At 38.9% G+C, this 22,268-nt stretch overlaps 1 protein-coding gene and 1 non-coding gene across 13 annotated transcripts in view; one reads left to right on the top strand and one right to left on the bottom strand.

Moving 5' to 3' along the window:
• CAST (calpastatin) overlaps nucleotides 1-22,268 on the bottom strand; it is a 109,549-nt gene that overhangs the window by 75,162 nt on the left and 12,119 nt on the right. For all 12 annotated transcript variants that reach the window (XM_088023404.1, XM_088023403.1, XM_088023402.1 and 9 more), the window contains exons 2-3: nucleotides 21,523-21,585; nucleotides 1,091-1,162 (exon numbers count right to left, since the gene is read on the bottom strand). In XM_088023404.1, the coding sequence (XP_087879530.1) occupies nucleotides 1,091-1,162; nucleotides 21,523-21,585 (135 nt within the window). The remainder of the gene's footprint in view (nucleotides 1-1,090; nucleotides 1,163-21,522; nucleotides 21,586-22,268) is intronic.
• On the top strand, nucleotides 20,517-20,641 carry LOC114200073 (small nucleolar RNA SNORA28). Its single transcript, XR_003607393.1, has one exon. It is a non-coding gene; the product is annotated as a small nucleolar RNA SNORA28 (small nucleolar RNA).

The raw sequence follows: 22,268 nt of genomic DNA, 5'->3' as shown, positions 1-22,268 counted from the left end.
TGGCAGATCTGTCAAGAGTAGTCCTATCCCCATTTTACAGATGAGGAAACTGAGGCTCAGTGGGGCTAGGTAAACTTGCTAGTAATAAGTGACAAAGAGGTAAGTCGGGTTTGTTTGGCTATGCAGAAACCTCTTACCCACACTGAGCACTGATGCTGTCATACCCCCAAATCTGGTCAACTCTGGCCAACTTCTTCTCATTTCTCAGCTGGATTTTGGTTTGGGCACCTTTTAGGGGCCTGCAGAGCAGCTGCGGCTCCAAGAAGCACTAAAATATGAACTCTTAACCAAGTAAGTAACCTATATGAGACTTCCATAGGAAAGCCACCAGTTTTAAAGGAAAAATGCTTATTTAAGATAGTTCTATAGACCGTCCTGAAATAAGTTAAGGTTTTTGCTGATCTCAGACATACTGGAAGTCCACAAGTTGAGATGGGCTGAACATAACTATTTTTAAATGTTGAAAACCTATTGGATAAAATTGTTGTTTTTTGTTTTGAAATATGTTGTTTCAGTGATTTTTATAAGTTGCAAAGCTCTTCAGTGCTATATTACCAAAGAATGCTCAATTAGAGCTTTTGAGGTCCAGCAGTATAGAGGACCCTGTATGAACAAGAAACCTGGGTTCGAACCCTACCTCCATCCTCCTGGCTTTGTGATCTTGTCAAGGATGCTTAACCTCCCTGATCCCTGGTTTCCTCAGGTATAAAGGAATAATAATTATAACACTGTGAGGAGATTACATAAGATAATTACATAGAGCATTTAGCAGAGAGCCTGGTGTGGCTAATGCACATGAAGAGAATCTGAATTATTTTCTGAAGAGGTGAGAGCACTATATTTCTACTCACAGTATGTGTCAAAGTCCAATATTATTTATAGATATTATGATGATAATTTTGATTGAACACTTATTATATGCCATAAAGAATTAAAGCATAAATGGTTTTACTGGGTTTTAAATCATTCAAATCATTATTAAGAAATTACATTCCCTCCCCCACCCCCAGCACAGAAATGATACTTTGTTCAAAACTTATCAACCTGAAGACTAGGAGTCTTTTCAAGAAATGTTCAAGAAATGACTGACCTTGGTGGCCGGGGCTGTTCCACCAGCATGGGTTCTGGAAGGCTGACTGCTCTCAAGGCTTGTTGCTTTTTTCTTAAAAATAAAAAAGTATTAGTTTCAATGGGGGAAGCCGTCCTAACAATGTAGACAAGGCAAATTTTCATATCGATACAAATATCTTCCCAAGCAAGCTTCAGACTAAGACACTAATAAGCACACACAAAAATAAATGTGTTCTTAAATTTTTCATATCTTTGCCTGAAGACCATACAAGCATTGAAAAGGAAGAGGAAGTTGAATAAATCCCAATTGCTCAATAGTCAGTGATTCTGGAGAACTCCAAAAATCCTCACATGGGCAGTTGCCATTTCCTCCATGGAGCACTTCCAGGAACAACATCACTCTTACTGTGCTGGAGAGAGCAGAAAGCTCAAGCCAACCTCCACAGTGGGTTATTTAGCAGTAAGTATCAAAGATGTAATTCTTTTTTTTTTTTTAATTTTCTATTGTTGTGTTAATCACCATACATTACATCATTAGTTTTTGATGTAGTGTTCCATGATTCATTGCTTGCGTATAACACCCAGTGCTCCACGCAGAACGTGCCCTCTTTAATACCCATCACCAGGCTAACCCGTCCCCCCATCCCCCTTCCCTCTAGAACCCTCAGTTTGTTTCTCAGAGTCCATCGTCTCTCATGGTTCATCTCCCCCTCCAATTTCCCCCTCTTCATTCTTCCCCTCCTGCTATCAAAGATGCAATTCTACTTCTAAAAATTTATCTCAGAGAAATAAGGAGAGAGCAAAGCCTTTTTTCTTCGAAGATATTCCTCACAGTATTATCTCATCAAAAAGCTGAATACAATATAGGTAATAATAATGTTTACTGACTACTTACCACGTGCCAGGCAATGATTCTATTGGAATAATACAATGATACAATAGAATAATAGAGTAATAATGCTTTAGTAAGACTATCTATTTAGAGCATTATTATAAGCACTCTTAAGTGTTTTAAGTATGATGTGTCATAACTTAATCTTCACAGGAATCGATATGTTGCTGGTTACTATTGTTATCCTCATTTTACGGGTGAGGAGACTGAGGAATGGGGTGAGTACATAACTTGGCCATCGTCACAGCTGGTAAAAGATAGGACGTCTGCTTCAGACCCTATTCTCTTCCTTGTCTGGACTGCCTCCCACCATAGAGGGCTGTGCTATGGACATCTATAGGATGAAGTATCATGTAGTTACTAAAAATCATGTTTAGAAGGACATTTCATTAAATGAAAACATATTGTGCATATTCTACATAAAGAAAAATCAGCTTATAAAATAGTATGTATAGTACGATCACTGAAGTTCATATGAGGATTATCTTCTGATGGTGCAGTTAAGAATGATTTTTAAAAATATTCTTCTTTGTGCTTCTTTGTATTTTCTTATATAACTATGCTGTTTCAACTGATAAAAGAACAATAAATGGAGGGCAGAGAAAAGGAAAGGTAAAATACACAGCTTCTTTCTCAACAAGGCCTATCTCTTATGAAGATCCCTATTTCAGAGAAGCAAGCTTACGAACTATAAAGCTTTATAGTGTCAAGTGTTGAGATTATGCTCCAACAACTAAAATATGTGAACAATGTACTATAAGCATTGAATATAGGAAGGACAGTACTGCTGATACATAGCATATTAAAAAATTGTCTGTCAATACAGTAACATTTTTAAAAATATATAATTGAGAGCAATCTGGCTTAATTCTTTTACATTTAGCAAGATTTATATTTTTTAAAAATGCCTGCCATGGGGGCGCCTGGGTGGCTCAGTTGGTTAAGTGACTGCCTTCGGCTCAGGTCATGATTCTGGAGCCCCGGGATCGAGTCCCACATCGGGCTCCCTGCTCAGCAGGGAGTCTGCTTCTCCCTCTGACCCTCTTCCCTCTCGTGCTCTCTATATCTCATTCTCTCTCTCTCAAATAAATAAAATCTTTAAAAAAAACCGCACACACACAAAAACTTTAAAAATGCCTGCCATGGACTCTTGGGCTGAAGTCTTCTTTTCCTTCAGGTTAAATATTGCCTCAGCAAGCAGAAAAGTCAAAACTTAGCTTGCTTTCCTCAGAGTATCATCTTTCCATGTCCATGGCTGACCACTTCCAGCAGGTCACCAAAGCAACAGGCTGGATACATGCTCACGAAATGTATCCCAAGAGGCCTCACAGGCAGCTGCAGGAGTCCCACGCTCCCAGGCATCACCTGCTGACTAAAGTCTCTCCCAAGCATACATGCAGTGCCATCGGCCAAGGGAAGAAAAAAGTCTTAAATAAATGGCATAGAAATAAAAGAGGCTGCGAAAAAGCTGGTATTTGTGACTGTGGTACGGGAGACGGTGAAAGAAGGGGATGGCCTAAATTTAATCCAGATCACAAGTCTCTTTCAAAAATATAAAGTATATGAACAAATAGCTTCTGACAGCCACAGCGTATACATGGATTCAGTGTAAGGGAGTGGACCCAAGAAAGACAAGAATGGGGTTATTGATTTCAACCTCGCTGTGCACCGCAACCTCCTCAGTTTCCAGTGAGGCGATGGAAGCCCAGAAAGCTCAGGCCATTGCTCCATGGGCCACCGCTGCCCTGCACTCCAGCTGCTAGCCCTTGGTCTCTGCTACAGCCAAGGAAGGTCACGTTCCAACCCTGCCCTTGTGGCAGCTCCTCTCCCCTGAGTCAAAGCCCCCATACCAGACCCTGGCTCTCCTGTAAATGAATTCCACTCTAACACGTCAGTTAGGATTTTCCCAAGAGAATTAAAAGAACTTTTTTCTTTTGGCTGAGTTATAAAACTATTAAAATAGTTTAAAAAATAACTATTTGAACTTAATATACATGCTGATTTTTATTTTAACCTTCATAAGAACTCAAGGTTTACTTTTTATTTTCATTCATTAAATTCAATAACTTTTAACTCAAATAAGGATCTCTCAGCTTTCCTCTGGGCATGACCTGTCACTCCAAGGCTTGCCTTACCCTCTGACCCTGTATAATCTAGCCTACAAAGGACTAATTTAGTTTTGCTGAAGCAAGAGTGGAATTTGTAAAAATGATCTTTTATTATCTAATATTTATTAAGCCCTTGTCAGTGTCAGGTTCTTAAAACACAACACAAAAGTCAGAAATGCACATATACCAGAGCATAGACCCCTCATTCTCAGGTTAGTAACCAACACTTAATTACAAATGTTTTGGCTGATATATAAGTCTTGGCCATCTTTCTTCAATTGTATCTGACTTCATGCATCCCTTCATTCATTCACTCATTGGACAGGCATTTACTGAACCCTGGCTATGAGCCTGGTCCTATTCTAGGCAGTAGAGATGGAATAACCAATTAAACAGAAAAAGCTCCTGCTCTCATAGTGCTTACATTCCAGTAGGAGCAAAAAGACGCTAAATATACCAGTAAAAACAAGATGATTTCAGAGAGTGATGTGTGCTGTAAAGACAATGAAACAGGATAATGTAACAGAGAGAGTGACTGGCTGAGGCTTGCTCCAGACGGGGTACACAAAGAAATGACATTTCACTGAAACCCGACTACACATAACCCAATCATGAAAATATGGGATCAGGAAGGGGAGGCATTCTAGGTGGACAGAGTCACATGTACAAAAGGCCCTAAGATAGGAATGGGTTTGGCAAGTTAGAGAAACAGAAAAAAGGTTAGTATAGGTGAAGCAGGGTGGGCCTGGGCATGTATGGTATGAGCTGAAACAAGACACTGGATAAAGATATTTAAGCTAAAGTGATACAAGTTTAGCATGGCCCTAGAGTCAGGTATATTTGAGATCATTGGTTTCTTCTAGCTTGAGCCGGCTTCCTGATCTTCTCTGGTGACTATCTAGCCCTCTTGAGTCCTCCCGTATCTCCAGCTGAAAAGTTCTCAAGGTTCTCTGGCTTCATGTCACCTTGTATTAGTTACGCAGGCATCTTCTTTACCCTCACTCCCCTATCCCCTTGGAAATCCCACTCTGGCCGGGACACCAGTCTCAGCTGGTTAGGTCTGCAAATTCACTAACTAGTGACAGGGCTGCATCCACCCTTAGGAAGAAGAGAATTCACCCACTCACAGTAAGCAGAAACGTTCACCACAGGCTCATTTGGCTATGACTCTGCATTTGCCCTAACATGCACATATACTCCAGTCTCTGAAAGATTAAGACATTAAATGAGGATGCCAATACTATAATGACTCAGATTTTGAGTTACATTATTTTTTTTCACTTCCATAAACCCATAGGCTAGAGGCCAGCAGGAAGATTTTTCTTTGCCAACCAATCACAAGCCTTGTAGTATTTATGAACACTTCTTTAAGTTTTATAGAAAAGAAACGACCAGGAAGAGACTACCCCTTATCCCTGTCCATCAGGGCCCTAGGCCTGGCTGAGTCATTCTTTCCTTGTAGTTCACTGAGCAAGCCACGGGCCTCCGTCCTAACGACTGACAGAGGACGTGTGTGATCTCCCCTGCAGTGCTGAGTGTATCCAGGCCGTTTCCATGGACTGCGAACCCGCACCTACTTTAAGGAGCCTCTCCCACCTCCAAAAGTGGTTCAGAGTCTGCCAGCCAAGAGACCCACAAAAGAGGCACCACGTGCTTGAGTTCAGTGAACACACAGATTAGATCGCTTCTACCTGCAGCTGCAGAAAGGTATGAAAAGAATGAATTATATACCTTTTTTATATGTCTGCCGTAGTTCATGATACAGATTTTTTTTATTAAATGAGTCAGAACTCAAGTCTTAAAAAAAGCTGTTTTCAAAACATCAGTGATGTCCCAAGAGCCACGCAAAGAGTTGCTATGTCACCATCTCCCAAAATCTCAGGAAAGGCCCCCTGAGTGAAGCCTCATGTCGTCCTGAGACTTAGTGACCACAAAGAAAGATGTCCGCTTCCCTACAGTAAAGGCTCCATCTTTTGACTTGTGTGGCAAGAATCCTGGCTCCACCAAATGCCCACTGAGACCCTGGGCATGTGTATGCACATTTCTTAAGCACTATTTTTCTCGTCAGAAAAAAAGGAATAACTGTACCCATACCTAAGATGGAGATTATGAGGATCAAAGGAGATGAGGAATGGTCTGAGGTCTGTGGCCCACAGGTTGGAAAGCCCTACTCTAGAGAGACCCAAAATTCTCAATCAAGTAGCAATGGAATAGGCTGATCTCCCCAAGGGCAACCCCAATAGGCCCAGTTTTACCTCATGAGGAATCTTAGTGGCTGTTGAGAATTTTCCATGAGCTTTTATTATTTATATATCAGAAAAAAGTATTTTCTTTCACTAGATAGAAAAAAGTTATTTTTTTTTCTTAGGACTGGCCATGATTCTAGTAACAGACACCAGTACGTTATTTGGGAATAGTTTGATCCTTTTGAGGTTTGCTTTTAAGCTTTGTTAGGTTGGACGAAAGCAGCCTTCAAAGTAGGACTAATTTTTCTTTTTTCAATACAGAGATGATACCCTTCTGAGTACTCTACCCAGTGACCCTGACTGGTGGGAACACATCATACGCCCTGGCCTGTGTGAGCTCTGGGGATTACATGGAAGGTGTAAATGTGAAGCACCTAGCCCACAGCCAGACATAGCATGATTACTCACAAAATGCTGACTAAGCGTGGCCCTGGAGTACTTACAGAGTGAATGCTGAAAACCCTCGCTCTTGAGTGAGGCCTGCCAGAGTCACCACAGCAGGTGCTGCAGGCCTGGCACCAGACGTCAAAGACGAGACCCCTCTGGACAGCTGTCACAAAGGTCTCTTGTGTGTGTGTGTGCGTGTGTGTGTGTGTGGTGGGGCAGGGGTTAGGCGGTGATTCAGGGTCAGAAGACTGGCAGGAATAGACATGACCTCAGTGTGTTTCCTGAGAGTTGCAAGGACCCTTTTGAGGCACCCCAAGGTGTCAGACATCAAGGTACCACAGAGACGATTTCAACAGTTTTGTTGCACATTGAAATGGTGGCAGACTACATGGAAAGCACTAAAACTCATTAGTATATCAACAAATTAGTAAGTCAGTGACCAGGTTTATGAATGAGAAAAATTTAACAACCCACCTTCAAAACAGTGCTCAAACACCTTCAGAGTAAAAGAAGGAACTTAAGTTTGTAAGCTGGGCTACATGCTCCTTTCAAGTACAAGTTTGTTTCCCTTTTATATTTATGAAGTTTGTACATAAGGAAATGTGGAGTCAAAAATATAAGGAAATTTAGATCCCAAAAGGAGGAGTGCTCCTACCCTGAACAACTCAAAAGCTCCCAGAGAATATTATGAAAGAGTGGTTTTCAGACATGGGACACCAGGCAGCATAGGATGTTCCCTGACAGGGAAATGAGTGAAGGGAGCCCAGTCTGCCCCAGTTTACTGCCTAGAGAAGTTTCCAGGCTGCATGAGCATGGAATGTGGAGGAAGAACCAAGGCAGAAGCCATCAATCTCTATGGGTTGGGAGGTAGAGGTGGGAGTTCCACAGACCAAGGGGGCTTAAGGGGATCACAGGAAGAACACCAGAAAGAAGACAGCTGCAGGAGAGAGCCCCAGAGGTCTGCATGTGCATGCCTATGAAGAAACCCCAAGTCTGGGTCAAGAACATGCAGGAGCAGAGGTAAAACCCCAGAGACCAGGAATAGAGTGTTCCCAGAAGTCAGAATCATTGGTAGAATCCGCAGAAGGACAAGTTAGTCCTCCTCTAAAGGCTGCTCTGGTCCAGCCAAACAAAGCTTAAAAGCAAACCTCAAAGGATTAAACTATTTCCAGGTAACCTAACTGTGTCCCAGAACATAGCTCAACAGCAGCAACAAACAAGCACCCAACAAGATGAAATGCACATCTGTTTGATATCTAATAAAAAATTATAAGGCATGCATAGAAGCAGAAACATAAAACTTTATTTTCCATAAGTAGGAAAATATAATGTTCAAAAAGCATGGTATCTTGATTGCAGTGCTGGTTACACGAATCCATACATGTAATAAAATGGCACAGAACTTACATACACATGTTGTTCCAATGTCAGTTTCCTAGTTTTGATTAATGTACTATAATTACATACTATGTAACCAATGGGAAAACTGTACGAAGTGTACTGGGGACCTCTCCACACTATCTTTGCAACTTCCTAGGAATCTAATTATTTCAAAATCGGAAGCTTTTTAAAAGTAAGTTAAGGAGAGGGAAGCCTGGGTGGCTCAGTCGGTTAAGTGTCTGCCTTTGGCTCAGGTCATGATCCCAGGGTCCTGGGATTGAGCCCCACATAGGGCGCAGGGAGCCTGCTTCTACCTCTGCCTGCTGCTTCCCCTGCTTGTGCTCTCGCTCTCTCTCTGACAAATAAATAAAATCTTAAAAAAAAAAAGTAAGTTAAAGAGAGACGTAAAAGATATTTTCTTAAAAACCACCCAAATCAAACTTCTAAAGATAAAAAAATGCATATTTGAGATGAAAAATACACTAGGATTAAGAACTGATGAAATACCGCAAAAGAAAAGATTAGTGAACGTGGATGCATAGCAATAGAAACTATCCAAAATGAAACAGCAAGTAAAGACTAGGGGTTAGGGAACAGAGGGTCAGTGAGCTGTGGGACAACTTGAAGCAGCTAATATTTGTATAATTGCAACCTCCAAAGATAAGGAAAGACATGGAGACAAATCAAAATATATGAAGAAATAATGGCCAAAACATTTCCAAATTTGATGAACCCACCAATCCAAGAAGCTCAACAAATCCCAAGTAACACTGAGGGGTTGGGTATGAATAAAGGGGCAAGTTGGTTTTTAGATACCCAATCCTCAGAGACTTCCACTGATGATGAAATCCACCTATGTTGCAAGACCTCCATCTCCTGCCCCAGATGACACGGAGCCTTCCCTGCCAGAGAGTTGGTCAGAGTTTCTGCAGCGACAAATCCAGTGATTCTCTCCTCCCACCAAAGTGCAGGAAAATGGGGCACCTGGATGGCTCAGTTGGTTAAGCGTCTACCCTCAGCACAGGTCATGGTCTGGAGGTCCTAGGTTGGGGCTCCACATGGGGCTCCCTCCTCAGCAGGGAGTCTGCTTCTCCCTCTCCCTCTGCCTCTGCCCTCCACTACTCGTGCTCACGCTCTCTCTCAAATAAATAAATAAAATCTTTAAAAAAGTGCAGGAAAATGGAGCTGGTCTACTTTTCTACCAAAGTAATAGCAAATATTCCCTGGGGAGCCCTTAAGAGAGCAGGCTAGGGGATTCTCTAGCTTACAATGGTCTATAAGTAACAGATCAAATATACGTGACAAAATTTTTGAGCCCACAGATATACAAGAACTTTTGCATTAAAAGAGTATTGAAATCCTCAAAGGTTCAATGTGACTGCTGGCATGTTCAAATCATTTCTCAAGATATTTTTGAAACTGTTTGCTGAACTGTTTTCAGAAACTGCAACACGTTATTTGATTATCCTTAGATGCAAAACATTTATCCTCTAAATGGAGACTTCAGTTTCTGAAACTCCCAAAAGTTAATGAGATTCACATGTGGTAATTATGAGAAGGCTATTGAACTGGATGATACTGATTGATTTTAGTGGGAAAAAAGTATTGAGGAAGAGATGAAATTCTTCTATGCTCCAAATGTAAAGTGGAATTAGTTTCAACATTATTTGAACAATGGAATTAACTATATAAATTTTTAGGTTTCATTTTACTGATTTCATTTTATTGATATGGATTTCATTTTATTGATATGAAGCCACCATTTTCTTTCCTTTTTCATACCTCTTGCAAACGGATGCTTCTTAAAATCACTAGAAGAGGGGAGGTGGGGGGGATTAAGAGTACACTTATCATGCTGAGCACTGAATAATATATAGAATTGCTGCATCATATTGTATACCTGAAACTAATAAAGCACTGTATGCCAATTATACTTCAATAAAAAGATCAGTATAAGAAAGCTGGGGTGAGAGATTAACTGATGGTTTTATTTCCTTTCTTAGCATTTTCTAATCCGTGCATTTTTAGATCAGTGGTTTCTTAGACTTGATGAAATGTAGTCGTTTACAGGATAAAAACTCTCATTAAAATATATGTTTTGACATATTCGTTAACAGCTCAGTTCCATTACTTAATAGTTACCCTATAAAATGACAAGAAGTATTGTGTTTCCACATGAAAACACATGCTAAATTGGAAAATAGTATCTGGAAAATGATTGTCTTTCAAAAGGGTAGGCAGATTCCCCAACACTAGCAATCATAAAGTTTGACTTTTACCTACAAATGTTCCTTTATACCATGGTTGTAAATAATGTACAAATAAGAACAAGTTCCCTTTATTACCAAAAGAAGTGTAAATGTATGCTACCACAAATGCAATGCAATAAACAGGATATGTTAGCTCCTGGGAAACACTGATAAATAAGTCTTATTGAATAAATCTCACCATTAACTCACTGCATAGAAATTCACTTATTGAATGAAATGCCTCACACACAACAGTCTTAATAACACAGACTATGGTAGCTACACTTCACTGAGTTTGGCTATATTCTAATTAGTCAGTACCCATCATCATCTGCAAGTCAACTCAAGTCTTTCTAGTCCCGAGGGGGCTGCCCTGACAAGCAGCCAAACGCTATCCTTCCGACTCTGAGTCTGCTGTGACTCAGTTTCCCTCCCTGTTGCACTTCATACCCCCCAGAGAGGGAATAGCTGTACCTACTCTTCCTTACATTCCCAGATTCCTGGGAATTGGAGTAATTTACTCTTTTTTTAATTAATTTTTTATTGAAGTATAGTTGACACACACTGTTACATTAGTTTCAGGTGTACAACATAGTGATTCAACATCTCTATGTGTTAAGTTCACCACGAGTGTAGCTGCCACCTGTCACCGTAATACGACGCTGTTACAGTGTCATGGACTATATTCCCTATGCTGTGCGTTTTATTCCTGTGGAATGACTTAATCTCACCTTACGAACTTCTTGAATGAAAACGAGGTACAACACAAGGAAGAAAGATGGAAAGAAGAGTTACATAAATTGACAACAGTAGTAAGAAAGTTTTTGGTGTTGATCTTACATCGAATTCTTTAAAAGTAATTTTATGAATACTATCAGATACTAGATAAAAGCACAGACTCTGTAAACTGAATCAATTCTGAACTTCACTACCAAATACCTGTGTAACCTTGGTATTAAAAACCTTATTTAATCAAGCTTTGCCTCAATTTCCTCATCAGGAGAATGGGATTATTGTAAGAGGGTGTGTGTGCATGTGTGTAATGGCTATATTTGTGTTAGCTATTATTATCAAATGCTCTCTAGTTCTCAACTACCATTACCAATTGACATAAAAATTGTGTTACATAATTCTCTTCTCCTCTTGTCAAACTACTTCTCACTAAGATGTTAATAATTAATATATTCTTTCTCCTAGGAATACCCATAATTTAAAAGCGGAGCCAGGGAAAGGCAACGTTTAACTCAAAGTTTAAGTAAGCTGCTAACAGTGGAATTACAGACATCAACAACAAGCCAACTGGGAAAATATTATCAGATGGTACCTCCTAAATATATCTAGTCAATAAGATTGTCCCTGCAGGGGTGGGATGGTGTGTACATCTAAATGTCTTTGAACTGTACGTCCCATTTTAGGAGCATTTTTTGTATTCACATATGTGTGTACTTCTCAGAGGAAAAGATCAGTTTTCATCAGATTCCAAAGGGACTATGAACTAAAAATAGTTAAGAATCCTTGCCCTCTAAGCTGCCTTACTTAAATCCTCACTCTGTCCATATCTAAGAGATGTACTTCTATTCAAACATGTGCGCAACACACACACACACACACACACACACACACACACACACACACACACGCAGCAGCCTTGTTCTGGAAGTATCTCTTAGAGGTTCCAAAGAAAAAAGGCTCACACATAAAATACTTCTCTCTTTAAGGTCTAAGGTCTCTTCCATTATTCTTTTATCATCTGATGTTGTTTTCTATTTTTTTCCTTCTGATAAAAAAATACATTTAGAATAAAGGAAAAAGTAGAAAGAAGGAAATGTAAAGTATTCAAAATCCTGCCAATCAAGACAGCTACTTCCAGTTATTTTTCTACTTTTAGAAACACAAAAATATGCACAATATGTTACAATATGAAATCATAAGCTTTTCATCTTTCTTTAACCTAACATAAACACTTTTCTCAGTCATTAAAAGTTCTTTGAAGAATGGTGTTAAAGATGCTTTGGTTACTATGTCTGTGTCACAATTTCACCAATTCATTACTGCTATACATGTATTTCTCTCCTAGCTTGTTATTATAAATACAGTGATAAAGGTCCTTGTGCCACCAAGCACACCTCCAATTATGTACTTGAAACAAATTCTAGACTTGGAATTTCTGGGTCAAAAAGGTTTGGTTTTCTTATTTAAGTCTCTCAGTTATTTTACATTTTAAAATACCATTTATGTTTTTATTAAAGGAAAAGCTAATTATATATTTCCAATCTTATAATTTTCGAATATTTAAAGAAAATTTATATAAGAAGTCAAAATCAAGCCTCTTAAAATACACACACGCCCCCGTAACATATGTTAATTTACAAAGACAAAGTCAACCATGTACCCAGCAAAGAATTTCCTCCTTTTAACCACTGGGTGTCCCCCGAACTATATGTTTATGGCATTTGGGCAGATATCACACCTAACAAGTATCTCAGGAGCTCGTGTCCTTAGGACTGGTAGTAAGAGACTTCATTGTCTTTTAAATGAATTATTTTAAAATTTATTAGTCATTGTGCTTCCTATTAAGCTTTCATTATTCAGTGAAATAGATGTATGGTTTCAGATTTTACCAAGTCTATTCAGTGTTTTAAGAAAGCACACGAAAAAGTAAGTAACAAAATTATATTCAGTGAAACAATTTTTATCCCAAGTACTAAGTGAAACCAAAAATTGGAATGTGAATATGAAAGCATTTTAGCCTTCAATTTCCCATAAGAGAAATGTGTTTCTTCAAAACCGTATTTGCAGATTTCAGATTCCAGAGTGATATATTTCTGGAATATACTAACGTCCAAAAATTCTGCTCCTTGAGCTCCAATTAGACCACTTAGGAATCAGAGGCTTGATTTACAAAAGAAAGAGCCCGGGGGGATGCGAACCCTGAAGTGAATAACCAGCCAGGAAGTTTGGAGTCCTAATGATTAAGATAAACATATGTTTAGAATTCACTCCTGAGTTCTTTCCAAACAATGTCTTTCATACCTGTTATTATTCAATTAACAAATGATTCCATTCACCCATAAACAATTGGCAAACAATCAAAGAAATCTGTAACACGGGATGCATCTTGGCCACACTTACCTCTTTTTGTATAAATAAACAGATTTCAACTTCCTTTTTTTTTTTCCCTTTATCGGATGTTCATTACATAAATCCATGTACGTTGAAGAGTCATCAGTGCAGAATCTCCACTTACTCAGCACCCTCACAGTCCTAACAGTAACAGCTTCAAAGAGGACAAACAAAATCCCAATCCACGATCAAGGGCCTTTCCACAGCCCCCATAATTCGGCAATTATCAGCCCAGACCTTTCTTCCAGTCTTCCCATTGACGACACAGCAACATCCTGGTCCTTCTACCCTTTTAAATGCTTCTTCTTTGACTTGTTCACTGATTTCTCCTTCCTACCTCCCCCACGCGGGCATTTATCAACATTTGCTTCTGCTTTCTCTCCTCTCTCTCTACACCCTTTCCTTCAGTAATGTCAACCAAGAATGTTGGCAGTGAGGGCAAGAAAGAAAGAATGGGAGCTTGAGCAATTTCAAAGGACATGTTTTAAAACTTTATAATGAGGAAGGCTGAACTAATATGTAGTCTAAGAGGAGTCGTTAAACAAAGAGTAGAAGAAAGAATGAATAGCTTCAGGGACAAGGTCCTAGGAAAAGAAGGAAAAAATGGGGTTAGTACCTATTTCTCCAACCAAAGCTGCCCACATGATCAATGACTGTTTGGAACTACAGCACTCTTAAGGTGCTTCAGAGCCACATCATCCCCAGAACATGGCAGAGGCCAGGGTGAGGAAATCATGGGGAGGGGAGGGGAGGGGAGGGAAGGGGAAGAAAGGGAAGGAAAAAAGAAAGAAAGAAAGAAAAGAAAGAGAGAGAGAAAGAGAGAAAAGAGAAAGAGAGAAAGAAAGAAACAAAGAAAGAGAGAGAGAGAAAGAAAGAGAGAGAGAAAGAAAGAGAGAAAGAAAGAAAGAAAGAGAGAGAGAGAGAGAGAAAGAAAGAGAGAAAGAAAGAAACAAAGAGAGAGAGAAAGAAAGAAAGAGAGAGAGAAAGAGAAAGAAAGAGAGAAAGAAAGAGAGAGAAAAAGAAAGAGAGAGAAAGAAAGAGAAAGAAAGAAAAAGAGAGAGAAAGAGAGAGAGGGAAAGAGAGAGAGAGAAAGAGAGAGAGAGAAAGAGAAAGAAAAAGAGAAAGAGAGAGAAAGAGAAAGAAAGAAAGAAAGAAAGAAAGAGAGAAAAGAGAGAAAAGGGAGAAAAGAAAGAAAAGAGCACTCTATAAATATTATCTCAGTGTTACTCAAAATGTGCTCGGAAGACCATTGACATAAGAGTCATCTGAAGTAACTGGTAAAAACAAAACAAAAAAGGAAGCAAAAAAGACAACAAAAACCCTAATTCGTTGACCCTACCTTAAATCTGCTAAATCAGAATCTCTGAGGATGGGGCCCAGGAGTCCGAATTTTTCATACTATCTCTAAGTGATTGTTAGGCACATTAATACCTGAGAACCACTGTGTTATTTCATGTAATGTCCTGGGAAATTAGGAATAGGGAATTATTAATAATTTTTTACGATACTAACAGTGCTCTACGCATTTGCTAAGCATTCTGTAATAATGTTGATTGAAACATACAAGACTTGATGATGTCAACTTTCCATTAGGTTTTGCTTTCACTGAGGAACCTCTTTTAAAAGGCTATAATGAGCTATTATGCATTGTTATATGACAAAATGTAGTTGACTTTATGACAAGAATCATACATTTATCAGTCCTCAGATGAATCATTTTGCTATGGGCATGATTTCAGGTTATTGTCCCTTTTTAATCAGTCATGTTATTATCTTTGAGAAGCTAATGAAATCTAAAGAGAAGAATGAAAACACATATATACTTTAAAACAGTATATTTCAGGAATAATATTTAATCAATCTGTCCATCAGGATTCCAGGACTTATGATTTACTCTGAGGCTAGCAAATTTAACTTCCATTTAGTTCCTTTGCTATTTTGTTAACATTTGATTTGAATTCCATGTACCATGAATACAATCTTTCAGAGACAATTTTGGTAGGACCTAAGGTCTTAGGTAATTAGGCTCATAAATTCAAAGTACAATAATGAAGTACAAATTATGACTGTATGATATATTGTTGATATATTTATATGCTCACTGATAAAGGCAAAGTACTTACTGTTTTTATTAGCCGTTCCCTATCCAATGATATAACATTTTGTATATCACAGATGCTTGATTTAAAAGCACACTATTTGCATAATCTTTAGTAAAGCTGTATCCTTTGCTTCTGGTAAAACAATTCACTGAAGGATGATGCGTAAGGTCTCTACTTTCTAGCTATTGGCATATGTTTCTGGGTTTTACACATAGTTTTGTGGGTTTTTTTTTTTTTTAAACAAAACAGCTATTGAGCTTAATGAACTACCAAACATCCTTCTATTTTTAATGGGAAAGGCTCTGCAATATATAATCAACAAAAGAATTTGCATCCTGTCCCATCCCATGGTTAGCAATCAATAAGCGGCTGACTTCTACTGCCCTGAGAGCTAAACCAAAATAAGAACAATAATTAAATAAGACATTTCAGGAAAAAATTAATAGAGAGAAACAGATATATAGGCACATCCTGGCAATTTTTTAAATTGTAAGAACAGCAACACAATTGTATACGTGCCAAGGCAGGAAAAACAGGGTTTATAAAAATAAAACTAGGCTTCCCAGACATTTTCTTTACAACTCTAAAGTCAGAAAAATCATGGAGCAACAGGTATGGGATTTTGAGGGAACAGAACTGCTAGCCAAGGATGTTGTACAATTTTGTATTTATTTCTTGTGTGAGGTCAGCACCAAAGCATGCTTAGATCCACACAGACTCAGAAAATCACCATTAAGGGGGTGCCTGGGTGGCTCAGTCGTTAAGCGTCTGCCTTCGGCTCAGGTCATGATCCCAGGGTCCTGGGATGGAGCCTCACCTCGGGCTCCCTGCTCAGCGGGAAGCCTGCTTCTCCCTCTCCCACTCCCCCTGCTTGTGTTCCCTCTCTCACTCTGTCTCTTTCTGTCAAATAAATAAATAAAATCTTAAAAAAAAAAAAAGAAAATCACCATTCACGCTCCCTCCCTGAAAAATTTATGTTAAAAAATATTCCAGTCAATGAAGAAAGGAATCAAAATTTAGAACTCAAAAAAAAAAAAAAAGAAAGAAAATTAGGAAACTGTAGTCCAAAAGAATTTCTGGCACCTCCCTTTGTTTAACCTGCCACATCAGCCATGTGGCTGGATTCTGGGCTGGCTCCTGGTATGGGTGTCCGGGCGAGTCAGGCAGGACTGCCCTCGGGGCACAACTTTGGCTTTGCTTCTTTCTGGAAACTGGGACATGAGCTTGCGTAGCCACAGTTAACCCACAATTAATATGGACTCTGTTGTCATGACCCATAATCCCTTAAAATGATGTATCCTAAACTACTCTTCCAGAATTTTCTAACAGCTACACCACTTGCTTGTGGGAACACCGTCCCAGAAGACTTTTTGAGGAAGTATGTGTTTCACCCTCACAAACACAGCAACAAAATAAAAACCAGATTAAATGCCATACTAAATGCCAAGATACCTGAATAATGACTTTCTTAAGTCACCCACAATGATGACTCTTTTCAAATGGAAAAGATTGATCTTTCACAAAGCACATTATTTATTGTTTTCTAGGCCCTCCTAATGATGTTTCTTTGTTATCTCAGCTTAAACATAATATACAGAGAGAAAAAAAGACTTAGGGAAATACACCAAGATGGCAGTAGTGGCCATCTCTGTAGGTGCTAGAATTCTGGACGATGGTATTTTTTTCTTTAAAGTCTTCAGTATTTTCTCAATTTTCTTCTGTGATTATGTTTTAGCTGTACAAAAAGTTGCTAAAATTAAGGGCTCCTGGGTGGCTCAGTCAGTTAAGCATTGGACACTTGATTTTGGCTCAGGTCATGATCTCAGGGTCATGCGTTGGAGCCCCGCATTGGGCTCCGCACTGGGCACGGAGCCTGTTTAAGATTCTCTCTCCTGCTCTCCCTCTGTCCTCCCCCTGCTAGCTTTTTCTCTCTAAAAAAAAAAAAAGTTGCTAAAATCAATATATATATTAAGTATGAACACAAGATATTATCGCATTGGTTTAAGAATACACACAAAACTGTATAGCAATAGTTATAACTAAGTGGTGGATTAGGTAATACTGTTTTTCATAAGTACATATTGCTTTTGTAATTAAAAAAAAAGACTATTTGGGGGGCACCTGTGTGGCTCAGTCGGTTAAGTCACTGACTCTTGGTTTCTGCTCAGGTCATGATTCATGGGTCCTGGGATCAAGCCGTGAGTTGGGCTCCTCACTCAGCGGGGAGTCGGCTTGAGATTCTCTCCCTATGCCCTTCCCCCCGCTCATGTTCTTGATCTCCCTCTCTCTCAAATTAATAAGTCTTTAAGAAATTAATAAAATAAAAAAGACTAATTTCATTAAGAGAAAAAGTGTAAAAAATGTTCGAGTCATTCAATACTTCATGCATTTTAGAAGGAGGAAAGGTAAACACTTAAGAATGCTTTTACTATTACTGGTGGTAAAGAAAATCTGCCCCATTATCTTTTCCTTTAAGGAGCAATTTCTATTCTCTTGTATTTATAGCTCCCTTTCTGTGCCCCTAAAATATATCTATTATTAAATTTGAGTTCTTATAATTGGCTCTGTAAGATTGTGCCCATGTAATGCTTTAAATTCCATCCCTCAGGCCTTCACTGAAATATGTTGCTAGAATGCTCACACTCCCCCAGTGAGGCCAGCTGTGTTAGTCAAATACTTTAAACAGATTTGATTACAGGTTTGAAAAGGCTTCTCTCTTCCAGTGTCTTTAAAGGGGCTGGTGTTAAATGTTTTCATTTTTTTTCCTGCTCTAGTCCTTGTATCTTCGGCTTGTTAGTCCATGCAACTATTAGTTTTATAATTCCTCTACATCTGAGGAGGACAAAGCCAAATCACAATGACTGGTACAAACAAATAAGTGAATTCGTTCTCTTAGACACTTACTCTAGGAGTTCCTCAAGCATCTGTATTGCAAATGCAACATGACAAATGATACCTTGGTTGTAAGATTCTGTTAAAATTGCTGCCAACTTCTTAGGATCATTAGTGGCTGTACAGGGGTCAAACACCAAACAAGTAAGAACTATTTACGATTGCTGGAGAGAAAGAGCTCTGACCTTCACACAAAGCATTCATCCCCAGGTATGTTTACATATGTCAATATAATAGTGGCTCTTACCTCACCCTAATCATTTTTTCTCCTGGTTATATCTTCCTGAAGTCCTCCTATGTATCCTTTCTCTTGCACTTCCAAATAAAATGCAACAGGATAATAAAGAGAGAAAGAAAAAAAAAAAAAAAAAAGCCAAAAAGTACCCCTGAGCCTAGAAAGCCCTTTTCAAACTGACTTTGTTTCAAAGGCCTGGGTTTGTCTGTGGAAGCCGAACCACATGTTTGCATATGCTTAGGGACGTGCTATTTAACCTCTGGAAGCATATACTAGTCTGCAAATGGATTACCAAAACCCAAATGAAGCTTCTGAATCTCATTTCTTGTTCAAAAGAGCAGTAGGTCATGAAATACTTGGGAGAAAGGACTGGTTTCAGGAAATCTTTCCGTGGTGATTTTGAGAAGGAAAGAGGATGGTAACCAATCGTGGATGGTAGGCAGGGCAAACAAATCCAATCACACATGGTTTTGTAACTGTGCACACAAAAGCTAAAATAATGCCTAATGCAAGATGGTTTCCTTGAATTCTCTCCAGGGCCACAGTATCTCACCAAGCACTAATTTGTATGGGACATAAAGAATGAGAGGTTCCCTGGGGACAGACCATACTGGAACTATGCCTTGACTACCAAGTCAACCCACCCACAGGTCTGTCTACCCTATCAGATGTACATGGAGAATTTGGGGAGATGATAAATAATCTTCAGTCTCAAACTGTATGAATCTCTACAGTGATTTATGCCACGGGAGCGGGGGAAAGCCTCTGCCCCCTCTTCACTTCTGCTGGCTGAGACAGAGCAAAAGACCAATGTGTCCAGGCTCGGCACAAGAGAAGAGTTGTAAATCTGAATTTCTCAGAAGCGTTACGAAACAAAACCAGAATTCCTTGACTGGCTGATAAACAGAAGAAAAATTCCTTCTTCCTTTCCTTGAGGTGGAAGTTCAGCCTTTCATTTCAAACTTAAAAGTGAAGTCTGTCTCTACTAACACAGAAATCTCAAATTATGTCCCCCTTGCTGCATTTGTAACAGAGGTCCTTACGAGTTTTCTCAAGCCCCTTATAAATATGGAAATAAGATACTTTATAGTCTAGATATTATGAAAAAAGAAAAACAACCTAACACTGTGCCATAGCAGTTGTTGCCTAAACCAACAATGCCTATATATTCAAGATGTAATATTTAAGCTTTCGAGTAATAACACAATTAGTGATATATGAACTAGCCAACTATTCACTTGACCACATTAGAAAAGATTTCCTTTTGTGTGTAAATAGTTTAATCTTGATTTATAGTAATAAAGAATAACATCCAAACGCATTATTCTGGGGTCTGGAGAATAAAGAAACACTATAATTTTCAAATCATAAATTATTTGATAGATAACTTATCTGGGAATATATTTAATAGGTAGGGTAGATAAGGAACTGAATGACACTCTACAGATTTTCACGCTAGTAAAAGGAGGACAATGTGGGGTTTTTTTCTTAAATATTTTTATTTATTTATTTGAGAGAGAGAATGAGAGAGAGAGCATGAGAGTGGGGAGGGTCAGAGGGAGAAGCAGACTCCCCGCCGAGCACGGAGCCCGATGCGGAACTCGATCCCGGGACTCCAGGATCATGACCCGAGCCAAAGGCAGTCACTTAACCAACTGAGCCACCAAGGCACCCTGGTTTTTCATATGGGAATCTATTTTTTAATAATTTAACCAAGAAACAGGATAAAATCTTAATGTTTACTCTCACTTTCTAATTTTAAAGAAACATCTGCCTTCCATGGGTATAAAAAATTCATTACAAATATGCTTGTCAAGAAATAGTCTATTACAAGCAACACGTTGTAGCACATAATCCAAGTGTGTCTGACGCAATTTGGGCTTGCTATGGCAAGAAAGTCTCACCTCTTCCAGCACTCTCCTCCATGAGACCAACTGTTATATAGACTTAAACGATGTAAAGTAAATAAATAAATAAAATACAAATTAATAATTAAAAAGGAAAGACTCTAAATTATATTTTCAAGTGTATTGGTAACGAAAATGACAGTAGAAAGTTCAGCGAACCACCGGCAGAATCCATAGAAGGTTCTAGCTATAACAGCCTCCTTATATACTGAATATATTGAAATACATTCAATATTACAAAATTGCAGAAAGAAGAGGAGCAAAATTTCTAAAAACATTTTGATAACATGGAGAAAAACATAATGATCATTTTTATGCTTTCCTGTACCCTTTGGAAGGACAGCACATTCGCAGGACCCTTCCATGGACAAGTCGGCCAGTGTTGACAGGGCACATAATGGTGCGTCATTCACTGGAGGAAGAAATTCAGCGTCAAAGAAAACGCATCCCCAAGTGGAAAGGTTTGGTTTTACTGCTTTTCCACAGAATTGATCCAAATCAAAATAGTCTTTCTTTCTTCCTTTTGTTTATGAACCTAAATGATGGATTCATCCAGGCGGTCACGGTCCTTCCTAGAGTACTCTCACGAACAAAGATGTCCTTTTCCACTACAGCATTTGGTTTCTCCCTCTAAATCTGTCGTGTTCACCAACACAACATTTAAGGTTCAGCAATTCCTTTAGGGAAAACATCCTCAATAACTGGCTTCTGTTCCTAAATAGAAACTATTTCTAAAGGTTCTTTCCCCAGGAACACTTTTTTCTTTATTAATTTTTAATGATTTCCACTTATATTCTTGAATCAAATCTTGGTTAAGACTAAATTTGCCAATATTCCAGTAGGAGCTCTTTGCAACCTCATTATCTGTTTCAAGAGAGAATTCACAATTAAAAGCAAGAGAAAAGGAAAGCCCAGTGTTGTGGGAATTACCTCATCTGATCCTTTCTTTTCTCCGGACTTGGAAGGTGATCCACTGGTTTTTCCACTGACATGCTATAAAAATATAAAAAGAAAAGAAAGAAAGATAATGTTTAAAAGAAGGAGGTAATACAAGATAGTATAATAGTAACTTTGATCCCAAAGGACTAAATATGTACCCTGTAAAAACAAGGACCCCTTTAATCTTCTTTCTGAAAATGCTGATAATTCTACACTGACATAGGTAGCTTTCAAAAATCAAGAGAACCTACAGACATTCATTTGGGATGTAGAAAGTCAGTCTATAATTAACCAGACACAGATCTGATGGTGATTCCAAAGGCGGCATCTTGTCTCCTACAAAATGCCGCACGCAATTTTAAAGCCCAAATTGCTGGTGTGGGCGACATGTGGTTCCTCATGGAGTTGTGATGTCTAAGGTCCATGTGGAGCCTAAAGCCATACTTAAGCCTCAGTTCAGCATGGGCTCAAGGGAGCACCACAGCTTCCAAGTCTGCCATCGCTTCTGATGGTTCTTGGGAATTCCTCAGAGTTCTTCCCCAGTTACCTTCCAGGAAGACAAACCCTGCAGGGGGAAGACCATACCTGCAACTTCTATTTATTATGGCTTTAGGATTTCATTATGTCCAGAAAACAGAATTATTTTTCTCACCAGGACAGTGGGAATGAAAGCAAGTATTTTTATGTGGCCCATAAAACCTTCAGGTAGCTTACACGCTCATTTATCTTGATGGATA

Source organism: Eumetopias jubatus, unplaced genomic scaffold (genome assembly GCF_037043125.1).
Source record: "Eumetopias jubatus isolate StellerSeaLion01/CBP00866 unplaced genomic scaffold, mEumJub1_p1.0 scaffold_5, whole genome shotgun sequence".
NCBI classification, from domain to species: domain Eukaryota; kingdom Metazoa; phylum Chordata; class Mammalia; order Carnivora; family Otariidae; genus Eumetopias; species Eumetopias jubatus.
This window is presented reverse-complemented; position numbering and strand designations above follow the sequence as displayed.